Genomic DNA, 12800 nt, shown 5'->3' with positions numbered 1-12800 from the left:
ATCAGCTGACAGATAACGTGAAGGAAACCAAACTTTATCACCTCCACCAACACAGCAGCACGGGCACATGCAGCGTGGTTCCTGGTCATTCCTGCATGGATGTCACAAAGGACAAGAACTGGGATAGAAAATAGAAAGGGAAAGAAACTGGCACGTACTTCTACCCAGTTTTCTGCCCTTCCGCACCCTCTGAAGCTGATGCCAAGCCCACTGCCAAGTCACTCACTGCGGCCAACTAATGCTCTTGTACCTGTCAAGGACAATTAACAGCATATTCCACCCTGTTTATGATGGAAGGGACTAAAGCTCAGCCACACATTCTCACACACCCCCCCTTCCAGCGCATGTATTTCATCCAGAAGATGAAGCAGCTTCACTTATGCAAATTGTAGTAATGGAGCAAGTTTATGAGTAGAGAGTCAAAAGCAAGAGCTACATAGTGATGATGTCAAAATATGCACTATCCTCATGTTCCTTGAGGATGGGCTGCATTATCATTCCTGGAATCTGAAACTAACATAAAAGCCTCTAAGTACATGAATTTTTCAGGAATAATTACACTGTCTGGTAATGTCAAGGACTTGCCCTTCCACCAGAACGCTGTGAGTACAAGGAGGAGAAATTGGAGCAAAACCACATCTCCTCGCTCCTGCAATTAAGTAATTTGTCACTCATCATTCGTGTTCTTAAACAAATACAAAACACGGAAGACGTGCCAATTTTTTTTTAATCTATCTTCCCATATCTATAAAATGTTTAGATCTTTCTTTAAATGCAGTGTGCAACCATAAACATTAAGTGAGCTACCACGAACTACAGCCAACATTTTCTTTCGCCTGTGATTTATTTATTCATTTATAGTCTCCAGATGTAATTGTACAGAGACTTCAATGTTTATTTGCACTATCCAAATCCATCAGAAACTTGCTAAAACTGGACCACAGATCCTGCCCCAAAGGCCTTTGAACTGCCAGCACGACAGGGTCAACAAGCCCAACTCAAAGCAAGGACAGACTGGCACACCGCCAGTGCAGCCAAGCCTTTCTTCTTTAGAGAAGTGCCTTTAAAAGGTTTATTAATGCAAAATGAATCAAAAGTGAAACCTTTCACATAATATGTGGCCTAAGAATCACCTCTTCCCAGAAACCTTTTAAACAAGTTCAAACTACAGGAGCTGGTGCTTGTTTGCGCATCACCAACACACGGCATCGGATGGGCTGGAGTGCTGTTTGCCTCTAATAAAGGCTTTGATTTGCAGAGCTCTGCCTGAGAAACCTGCCCTTTCCCCAGTTCCTTTCTCCACAGGACATGACACATGCTGACAGGATGAACTCCTGGCACACTGGAAGGGGACTGGGGGGGGTTCTACATGTATCCCAACCCTCTCAGACATCATTATTTATGAAAGGCATATTTATATAGGTGTTTACTCAGTATTGGGATTATCTTCTTGCAGAAACTAACACGCACGGGGTGAAGTTCTTGCTGTGGGAAACAGCTGTATTTTCTAAAGCTAGGAACTGCTGCTTTTACCTCAATTTAGTTCAATTAAATTGCGTTATTCCGTTTATGCACCTGGACCTGGCAGCTCCTGATTGGCTTTTTTCTAATTCTATTAATTACAAAAAAAAAGAAGTAATAATGTTGCTATTGACAAGAAGATTAAACAAGGCCATTCCACAGGATTTCACCTGAAAAGAAACTGAGAGCTGCATACATCCATTTCCTGATGTTACAGTTCCAGAGCTTTGCCAAAAGCATTTCACACGGGAAGGCCTGGGCACTGTAAAGCTGTCATACCTGTACAAGGAGCAGTGGCTATTAATTTTGTTGGAAAGGCAAATCTGCTTGTCCACATCTCCCACCAGGAACACCATGTGTGCTCCGTGTGATGCCGCTGGTCAGATGCATCACACCCACAATGCAACATCACAGCACAGAAACCTCCCCTCAAAACACCCCTGGAAACATCCCTGTTTTCAGCACAGCATCAGCAGATTGCACACTGATCCCTTCCCAGATCAACCTCATTTACCTTCTTTCTTAATTAAAGTAATGACACCCGAGGGAAGGTCTATGTTTCAAAACATAAGCTTCAGTCTCACAGCATCCCCACAGGAGAGCTAATTGGAGCATCTCTCTCGAGGCCAGAGCTCTCTTGCCTGCACACAGAGATGCGCTGAGTACTGTGTGCTCAGGAGCGAGACAGTCCAGGGCCTCACTGCTTATCCGAACCTTGGAAAATCAAACTGCATCTGCCAAAGGTCTTACGAGTGACCAAAGGCACACGTTTACTTTCTGACAGGCTTAGTTTCTGCTCTGCAGAGCACAGGTAGCACCAGGGCCCTCCTTTCAGACTCTCACTTCTCATCTGTTAAAGCCTTGCCACGGGACCTTCATCCTCCCATGCTCTTCCACATAGCCCTGTCTTTTATTAACGTGTCACTGCAGATAAACAGATAAATAACAGCCTGAATTCCCAAGTGAGAGAACACCCAACTGGCGCAGGGAGCAGCATCCGCAGCCCTGCTCCACAGGCTCCGGCACTGATAGTCCACGTCCATCCCAAAAGCCTGCATTCTCCCTAAGCCAGTCCTGCAGCACAAAGCTGAGATGAAAAGAAAGCACACATTGTCAGCAGCCCCAAGCTTTCCGTATGTATCCAAAACTATTTTGAGAAACCCATCTTTTTACTACCTTCCCAACCACACACTTCTACTGACAGCACTCAGGAGGCTGAATCGCTAAAGAAAATCTAACTACTGTCATCTGTCCTCACCCTGAGCAGGGCTGAGCTCTTCCACAAACCACAACTGTTCAGTCCTTCTTGTAATGCTAGCTCCAAAAAAAATCAAGTTTTAACCCCTCCCCAACCAGTTACCATGGGAAGATTCAAGCATCCCTTTCCAGCCAAGCAAAGGTAAGATGTAAGCTTCAGTCTACACACTTCATCACTGCTGAACAGGAAGACTAACCTTTGAAACACACACCTCACTATGAATTGCACTGAACTAAATGAACAACTGCCTTCTTGACCGTACTTGTCAATAGTAATTTACTACATTAAGTAAGGAAATAAAAAATAGCCTAAGACAGGAGACAAGCAGGATGCGCCAGTGCAGTGCTCACACTGCTCTCCAGGCATCCAACAGCACTATCGCTTGAGGCAGGGGACAAAAGGCATGCTGGAGTGTCTCAAATATGTAAAAATACACCCTCATGGGTATTTTTAGCTCTTGAAGACTGGGCAGATGCTCTGCTGTCTCACTGAAATGAGAAGAACCATCTCAGAAATGTCAGCTGCATTGCAGAAGCACAGTAACATGGAATAATGCATCCATACGAGTAGTTTACTACCAGTTTCATGACACTGCCCAGTGAACTGAGAAGCTCCATTTAACAGCAACACTCTGGCCTTAGAAAGTCCCTACTGCTTGTCTCCAACACCCACCTACTCCAGGGTCACCTATGGCACTTGCTGGAATCCTTGCCTCGTGTTCACCACACATTCAGCCATCCCTAGCTCTCACCAGGCTTTGCCTCCTGTATTCTTCACTTAAACGTTCACCTCAAACAAGGAGATGCAGTATAGTTTCAAGACAATAAATGAGCTCCTAAACCCATTTCATTCAGAACCCTTTTTCCTTCTGTATTTCACAAACTGTGTGTTGATGGAACCATTCGAACAGTTTGAGGGTCCTGCATGCTGGTTTTAATTTCTCACTTTGGATTTTTCAGTTCAATATTTAGTAAGTCCTGGAAATGGCATAAAAATACCAAGAAACACTTCACTAAAAAACCTGGAAATGTCAAACAAAACCCTCAACTGTTTTGCAGTTTTATACAGCCAAGCTTAAGAAATTCTATTCAAATAATTTACAGTCATTATTGCCACAAGCAGATGGAACACGCTCCAGTGAAGCATCACCTTACAGAGCTAAATTCACAAATTCAGCCGAATTAAGCATTAGGTCCTTAATCCTCCATAGCATCTCCTGTTTAATTCTGCATTCATTGGCACGTTTCTGTGCAAAGCCCAGGAAATGCATGAGCCTTTGCAGAATCTGGGCCTATGTTCTGAAAACAGGAAAACAGCACTTTGAAGATTTCTACCATTTGCATTCAGTGAGGAAGAAGCGTGACACAGCACAAGACTTCCTGGAGCTGCCACATTCTCTAAACAACCCATGTATAAAGTAGGGGTTTGGTGTTAATGTCACTGGTGAGACCCTGCCATGCCACGGACCAGCAACACAAAAGCTGTTGCAGGTCCCACACGTGCCATCGGAGGGAAGTGAATGCAAATGGGTAGAGAGAAGCAGACGGGAAACACCAGGGGTAAACACAGCAACCACTGCCTCAGCACTGCAAACACCGGGAGATTAAACACAATAAACCTCAGGAGCCTGGTAACAAACAGGGTGTTTCAATGAGGGATTCAGGGAGGAGCTCTGTAGACCTGAAGGCAACGATCAGCACAGACCAAAGCCGGGAGTGCCCCTCACCTCACATCAGGCAACAGAAACTGCAGCAGTTCCCGATACCGTGACACTAAGCAAGGGATGCTCAGTGAATGAAGTGCCAAAGCAGAAGCCCAAAACTGAGGGGTACGCTTGGAGCAACAGGGAAACACCCAGAAAGATGCAAAGGGATGACACAGGTATAAAAGCAGCAAGGATGAAAATTACACAAACAATTGTCAGGAAGATTTGGGTAGAGACAGCACTCTAAATGAATAAGCACCACAAGAAAATGTTAAAGCCAGAGGAAACACCATCAAAGTAACCAAGGCTGACAGAGACAGAGGTTTAGACTTTAACTTAAGAGATGTTACAGAAGTTTCAAGAGGTACAAGAAAACGCTGGAGGGAACATGAGGAAACAACTGAAATTCAGAGAAAGAGTACAGCAATGCCAAGAGAACAAAACTGAAACCAGAAGGATCGAGGATAGAGATGCTTAACTCCCAGCTAGAGATGTCCTTGGGTTTTCAGCACTGTAACATGAAGAAAGCAAAGCACAAACAGGTCAGGACAGAACTGGGAAAGAAAAAGCAACCTCCATGCATTCAGTGAACCTCAACTGGTTTTACACAAGTTGGTCTGAGGACCAGGTAGGAAAGCAAAGAGCACACCCCAGACAAACCTGCCTCAGGAAGAAGCAGCTGGGTACCAGTGCCTCACTTCAACTCTATAAAGGTAAAGTGAGGATGGATGACACCTGAGGAAAACATGTTAAAAGCATGGCTTTTAAGGAAGTGACAGCAACATGTTCCCTTTTCCCAAAGGGGCAGGATTTAGAAGCACAGGAGGACAGCAGAGCTGGATGGAACCCACTGCAAGCCCTGCACCCTCTTTGATTCCAGTTACTGGATTTCTTGGACCACTTTTCTCTATTTCACACTATGAAAATCCTTTACTCAGAACAGCAAATAAAAGGAGCTGTTCTATAGTGTTCTTCCACTCCCTTTGATCAAAATAAGGGAAATCCAAAATTTACACAGAAAAGTGAAGACCTTCAGAACTCTGCTGAATAGCCTAAAAACAGGAATGCAGTGAATTTACTCCTTCCCTCACAACTAAAAATATTGGACATCAATTGTGCAGAAAACGATCAAGGCTTCAGATTTGCTCATGTTTCAACACATCTGCTTTTCTGTTTCAGTCCTATCTGTGCAGGACATTCTGCCTTTGACACCCTTCTGTCCACCCATGTGAATCCACCCACAAAGCAGCTCCCAAGGAACAACGCAGAACTCAAGGATACCGCAGCTTTCCCAGGCCTTGGCAAGGCCCTTTGGAACGAAAGGAAACGCAAGAAGGGAAGGAAAAGCAGATGACAAGAGGATGGAAAAAGGGTTGTTTTGTTTTGGTGCTTTAAAAAACAAAAACACCCTCAGCCTCTTCCTTGGGCACTTCTTGTCTCATCAGTGCTCGCTGGCCTTTCTCTTCCCAAACTGTGATATTTAACGTGTTCGGTACAGAAACAGTCTGAGGATACCCCATGTAAACTCAGCACTAATCAGCCCCACGGCCAATAAACTCTTCACCCTCATAGTTTATTTGCTGCTAAGCCTTGGCCTGCGGCCTTGGAATTCATTCTGCTGCACTACAGCTATTTCCTTGTAAACAGGAAGCCCCCTAAATTTGCATGACAGTAAACTCATTTACTTCATTTGCTCTTATCTCAGCGATATAAAACGATATAAAACGGTGCCTACAGGTGTGCCAGGCTCCAGCAAAGAGACAAAGTGGGACAGGGGGGAAAACCTTTGTGACCTATCCCCAGGAGGTAACGTCAGCGTCAGCGCACAGGATGCTGTGGCTGGGCAGTGCTTGCCCGCTGGAGATAAACGGGCAGGGAACGCATTCCTGCTGCAACAAGGCAGAGCCGTGGACTGTCAGGCGTGGATGTGATATTCCAGTGACCTTCGTGCTGTCCCGCTGGCAGCCAGGAGCCGAACGCCAGGATGCTGGAATGCCAGGATGCTGCTCGCAGCATTACAAGCCGGTGCTCGTGCTCCTCCGAGGAGCTGCTCTCACACCCCAAAACGAAAATACATCTTTGGAAACGTTGTTTGATTTCAAACTCGTATAAGGGAGGACGTTGTGTGCTGTATTTTTTTTACTGTTACTATATCAACCTGCATTAACCAGCCGATTTATGTAATTTTAAATGAATCACTTTGCCAGCGATACCGAATATTTAAGCATAGCCAACACACTGTGTCTGTTTTAATGAGAGGGACCAAAAAAAAAACCCCGAGCAGAAGCCAGCAGGAAGACATCTGACACCAGAATAACGGTCACAATTTCCTACTGCATGAGGAAATCCCTGGTTTCAGTTAGAAGCTGAGAAGTTCAGTCATTTCAAGCAACCTAAGAGCCGTTTGTGGTCCCAGGCTTAGGTAAGTCTGCTCTCATTTATGTCCACGCTTCCTCTTGTTCATTTCCTGAGCTGTCCTGTTTGTCCCACAGCACCCTGGCACCACTCACAAACCAATCCCTTGCTGAAGGCTCCTCGCCTTCTGCAGAGCACGACAGTCCGGGGGGGATGGCAAACAACCCTTTTCCTTTAACATCGCATGTAAGCTGCAAACAGGTTCTTCCACACGCAGCTCCGGGAGCGAGGCGTTGCACCCACCTCACCCTTCACCTCTCCTCCTACCCCGTCAAACTTCCTCTTGCGCCCGGCTGCTGCTTCCCGAATGAGGCTGAACCATATCAGGGCAACGACCAAGCATCGGCCAAATGCGGGTCCTGGAGGAGGAGAGCACTGTGCTGCGGGCCCTCCAGGCCTGTGCTGGGCGACGAGGCTTGCTCTGTGCTCTGTGCAATGGGATATCGGTACCAGCAGCAGCTTCTGAGCCTCCCCACAAGCTCCAGCAGTGCTGCTGTTTGTTCATGTGGGTGCTGGATGGACCATTCCTCCTCTGCACCCCTCCACATCCCACCTTCTACCTCCTCAGAGGGGTCCCATCCCTGCTGCAAAGGCAGAACCCCGCTGCACATCCCTGCCACCGAGGACAGCAGCACTGAGGAATGTGAAGCTAACAGCACTCCAGTAAACACACAGCACCTCAGGCTAACAGCAGGCTAAACGTTATGGGTATTATTTTCACGAGCATCTCCACACATCAGGAGAAAACCAGGCACCTGCATCTGCCCAAGAATCCATCCTCAACTGGACCCTAAAAACCACTGCCAACCCCATTTGCCTGAGGTTTCACACCCTTGTAAGGGGGATTGGATTAACACAGGCCGAGCACCCCCGTGCCCCTCACCTTCCACACTGACCAGGATTCAAGCGTAAAGGCAGAAAAACAAGTGACCAAGTGCGAGAGGGCTTCAGGGAGCCCCCGTTCGCGACAGAGCTGGGCTAGGCCACCAGCAGCCATGCAAACTGCCTACACGCGTTGCAGTGCATGGGGGGGGTTGGTTTTTTCTGCTGCAATCTGTAGCTTGCCTGCTAAAACATCATTTTGCATATATACATATATGTATATATACACACAGAGAGCCGTGAAAGGTCACTTTTCATTGCAGCGGTAAATAACTAAGCGATGCTCAGGTGATTTTATAACCCGTGCATACCCAAGGGCTGTCGTTGGGCAAAAAAGATGCTTTTCATAGAATCCCAGCCTGGTTTGGGTTGAAGGGACCTTAAAGCTCATCCAGCTCCAACCCCTGCCACGGGCAGGGACCCCTTCCACTGGAGCAGCTTGCTCCAAGCCCCAAGCAAACCACCCCAGCCCGTCAGGACCCCCAGTGACGGGAGCCGGCCGTGAGCCCGAGCCGTGCCCCGGTTCACGGCTAAGCACACCCCAGTTCTGCTCCGAGAGCTGCCTGCGAAGGGAAAACCCTCCCGCCGCGCCTGTCCCCGCATCTCCCTGCTCTGTGGTCAAGCCACCGAGAAAACAGCTCTGCGGAACACAGCAGCGAGCGCGATGCCGCCCGGCTTTACCGTCCTGCGGAGCTCACGGCCGCAGCTGCCTCTCACCCGCTCAATGAAGCACCAAGTTGGGGCTCGACCAAACGCCCGGCCTCGGGGTGCTCCTTCCCCCGGAGCAACGGCGCTCTCCGCGCCTCCACCTGCCCGCAGGCTCCCCATAAGTTGCTCCCAGCCCTCGCACCCACCGGCCCCGCTCCCCGCTCGGGCCGCCCGAGGCCGCCAGACCGTTATGTTCAGCACCGCGGAGCCGGCGCGGAGGGGAGGCTGTCGGGCCGCAGCCGGGGCCCCGCGGGCCGGGCCGGCCAGTACCTGGGCTCGGGCAGGGTGATCTTCTTGCTGGCCCTGGCCGCCGGGGTGCTCTTGCTCTTCTCCATCGCCATCAGGTAGCTGACATCGGCCAGCACCGCCTCCAGGTCCGCCATGTTCCCGCTCCCGCCGCCGGGCTGCAGATGGAGGCTCCGCCGGGGCAGCCGCCCCCGAGGCAGGGGTTGGCGGCGGGCGGGCGGCGGCTCCCGCTCCCCCTCCGCCGGTACCGCCGAGCGCCTCCCGGCTGCGCGTGTGCGAGCGGGGCGGGGGGGGGGGGAGCAGCGGCCGCCTCCCCGCCCTCCGCTCCCGGGGCTCGCCGCCGGCCCTGCGCGCCCTCAGCCCGCGGCCGCCGGGGCGGGCGGGCGGGAAACCCCCCCCGGGCCGCGCACCGCCCCCGCCGCGCCGCAGCCGCCCCTCAGCGCTCGCCCGCCCTCGCCGGGCCCATGGCGGCGGCAGGACCGCCCGGCGCGGCCCCCCCCACCCCGGCTCGCAGCCTACGCGGCCCCCGCGGCGCCGGGCGGGCAGCTCCGGGTGCGCCCGCGGCGCTCGGCGGCCATGGGCGGGCGGCGCGGCCGCAGGGGCTGCCCGGCGGCGGCTGCGAAAACCCGGACCTGGATTCGACGGCGGGGCCGGAGCCGGGGTGGGATTGGGGCGGGTGGGGGGGGACCGCAGGGTCCCTGTTGTTTGCTTCCCGGCGTGCGGGTGGCACCGCATGGCTCAGCCTCCTGGCAGCAAGAGCTGAATGTGGCCCCATGGACACGGCCCACCGTGGGGTGCCAGCACCCCGAGGCACGTTGCCGTGGGATGGATGTCCTCAGAGCTCATTGAAACCCGGTGTGAGAAAAGTGGGATGTGAACAAATGCACCTGTGTGGAGCCCCGCTGGTGCTCATTGAAGCGCTGTGGGTGCTCCCGCACCCAGCGGAGCCCCGCGGTCCTGGTTGGAGCTGTAGTAGTAGCTCTGCTGCAGCCAAGCAGATATGCAGATTTCAGCTGCTTTCTGCTCTGGATTTCGTCAAATATGTCACGAATAATTGGCTCAATGAAAGGCTAAGTCAATGACAAGTCTGAAGTTTGAAACTCAGCTTGTTTTGAGCTCTTTTCAAGTGCCGCCACTCCTCCTTCCTACAGCTTTATGAAAGTTAATGATCTGATTAAAGCAAGGTAGAGCACACAGCCGGGAGGGTTCCACCGAGCGGCTCCTCAGGAGCCGTCTGAGAACCTGCTCGTTGTGGGAAACGTGAATTTAACCCAGTGCTTCCCACCGGAGCGGGTCCCATGGGGAAGGTCTCTCCTCCGCCAGGCAGGTTCCTCTGTGCCTCCTCTGGAGTCATCTCAGCGTTATAAAATGAGGGACTCACAGAACCCCAGCCTGGTTTGGGTTCAAAGGGACCTTGAAGCCCATCCAGCTCATCCAGGGACCCCTTCCACTGGAGCAGCTTGCTCCAAGCCCCTGTGTCCAACCTGGCCTTGAGCACTGCCAGGGATGGGGCAGCCACAGCTTCTCTGGGCACCCTGTGCCAGCGCCTCAGCACCCTCACAGGGAAGAGCTTCTGCCTAAGAGCTCAGCTCAGTCTCCCCTCTGGCAGGTTAAACCCATTCCCCTTGGCCTGTCCCTGCTGCCATGGAGAGAACTGCTTTTCATTTCCTGAGCTGGGAACGCACAGAAGCAGCAGTAGCGCTGTTGGTAGCATTGCTAAACACCATCATCCCGATGCAGCCGCGCCGAGGAAAGGGAGAGCAAACACAAACCCATCACTGTCTGCCTGTGCCACCTCCAAGGAGGGCCTTTTGTGGTCTAAAACATTTAAACGACTTTACAGTGATGTTGGTGATAGCAATAACAGCCACAGAAATGCCTTGTCGGATTCCAGATGCTGTGCTTTTTATTCCCTGACACATTTGCACCATTATCATCTGGGTATTATTGTAATGGACCCTCCAAAGATGTTCTTGGTGACAGTTTCTAGGAAGTCATGTTTGGTGATGGCCAATACAGAAACCTAATTGAGAAACTTGGTCTCTTCTTTCTGCTTTGGGGTTTCCATCAGTGCGAACCAATTGTGGCAGAAGCACCTACAACGAAACCAGTGATGGGTTATAAGGAAAGGTGTCACTGTCACCATCGCCTGTTGGCTCCAGCAGTATGGAAACACACATCCTGCAGTTCTATGTGCAGAGGTTGTAAAGGTCACTTGGGTGGGCTTCTTTTAATTATGGAGTGGAAGCAACCCTGATTGTTTTCCTCGTCCTGCAGCGAGCAGAACAGGTAATGCAGGCATCTGACACAGGGAAGTGCCATTCCCCCGGTGCAAGTCGGCAGCCTTCCTTGGCACTGTTTGTACCCCAGGTTTCGTGTTTGCTCTGTATGTGGGGTTTGCCTTTGTGTGTGCTGGTTTGTGGTGGTTGCGGTGTTTGTGTGTGGTATTTGTGTGTTTATAACCAGCGCACGGTGAGTGCTCCCCAGGGTGAAGGGAGCCCTGTTTCCATCGATGCCAGGGTTAGCAGAGCGCAGAAAACGATACTCCTGCACGCTGTGAATGCATTTAAATACCTCCTGACATTTCTGTGCATGCTGATTGATCCTGTTCAATCAATTCAAGCGTGTCTGGAGGCCTGTCTGGGTTGAGTGCCGGGTTTGCAGAGCCAAGAAACCTTGCCTCCCCTCTGGCATTCCTTCCTTGCGAGGAGCCAGTTTCTCCTACCATCTGTACGAGATTTAAATGTTTAATTTTGCACTGCTCTGCTTCGCGGGGTGACAGATGATACTACAGAGAGCAGCGTGTCTGAAGCACATTTATTAGTGTGCCCTATTCCAACACCATCCCAGCAAGATAATGGTGTAAATGGGCACAGGAGGAGGGAGGCAGAGCTGCAGACAGGTCAGAGCTCTGCCTCTGTGCATGGCTAACAATAATGATATACCTACGTGTATTTGTTCTCTGGAGAAGATTATTAAAGGCTGTTTTTTGAGTATTTCTGATCTATTACCAGAAATACACATAGCTTAAGTTTAAGAGCATTAAGCAGTGCTTAGCTCAGTTCCCTCTGTGGGATGCTGCTGTCTACGGAGAGAGCAAGCCAGCATCCAGAATCCCACCTCATTCCTTGCGCCTCCTCAGCAGTGCTGGTAGGGATAATGCATTTATCAGTGATGGATCCCGACGGGATCTGACTCTCTGTGGCTTGTTTGTGTAACAGCCAAGCAGAGAGGCTGTGTTTGCTGCTTCCTCTGCTCCTGGCAGCATTACGTGGGGTGCGACCATGCTCGGCTGAAAGGGAGAGGGCAGAAATCCCTTCCCTGCATTGCCTCCGCTGAGCTGCTCTCTCCTCAGAGCACAGGGTTACCTGGAGGTAAAACACATAACGAGGTTGTCTGAGGATTCATTAGTAAGCAATGGTAAAGTGCCCAGGGGACAGCAAGAGATACATAAATGCAAAGTATTCCCCATGGGACCTGGGCAGTGTCAGCCCTCCTCAGCCTGCTGCCTTCTCTCATCTCACCCCAAGGCAGGGACCAGAGCCACCGCTCCCACACTCACCCAGAGGGATGCAGGGACAGGGATGCTTTTAGCCCAGCACCCCAAGGAAACAGCCTCACTCTATCCCCTCTGCCTGTTGGGTTTGCTGGGCTCTGGGAGCCTTTGGACCCTCTCCGAACCCCGTGCAGAGCAGGGTGGGAGGCACATCCAGCACAAGCCCACAGCCATTCCTCTGCAGCACCCCCACCGAAGCTGGAGTTCCATCCCATCTCATGCTATGCTAATAAGCAGTGAGAGGCAATATGAAAAACAAATAGAGTAATTAATGGCCATTTCTGCTGCTGCTTTTATTCACCGACTATTCCAGAAGGAGCAATTTTCCAGCAGACAGCCTCTGCCTTCACCGTGCCGATGCATCAGGCACCCTGAATCTCAAGAGGAGAATGAGCGCTGCAGCTCTGGCCTCCTGGAGAAACACAGAGGCTCTTCTGCATCTCTACACATCCTTCCAGCTCTCTCCCAAATACCCTTAGTAAAGGTACTTCATCCATCTCTGACAGGTA

General features: G+C 51.0%; 1 protein-coding gene across 1 annotated transcript in view; it reads right to left on the bottom strand.

Annotated features, from left to right (window-relative positions):
* Positions 1-9027, bottom strand: part of GRK3 (G protein-coupled receptor kinase 3) — a 57589-nt gene extending 48562 nt beyond the window's left edge. The window contains exon 1 of the mRNA XM_061369223.1: positions 8760-9027. Within this exon, the coding sequence (XP_061225207.1) occupies positions 8760-8872 (113 nt within the window). The 5' untranslated portion in view covers positions 8873-9027. The remainder of the gene's footprint in view (positions 1-8759) is intronic.
* Between the last annotated feature and the right edge of the window lie 3773 nt (positions 9028-12800).

Source organism: Neopsephotus bourkii, unplaced genomic scaffold (genome assembly GCF_033783945.1).
Source record: "Neopsephotus bourkii isolate Nb327-2 ecotype Australia unplaced genomic scaffold, CSIRO-AGI_Nbou_v1 NB_1479, whole genome shotgun sequence".
Classification (NCBI taxonomy): domain Eukaryota; kingdom Metazoa; phylum Chordata; class Aves; order Psittaciformes; family Psittacidae; genus Neopsephotus; species Neopsephotus bourkii.
The sequence above is the reverse complement of the archived record's forward strand: the minus strand, read 5'-3'. Positions and strand labels throughout refer to the sequence as shown.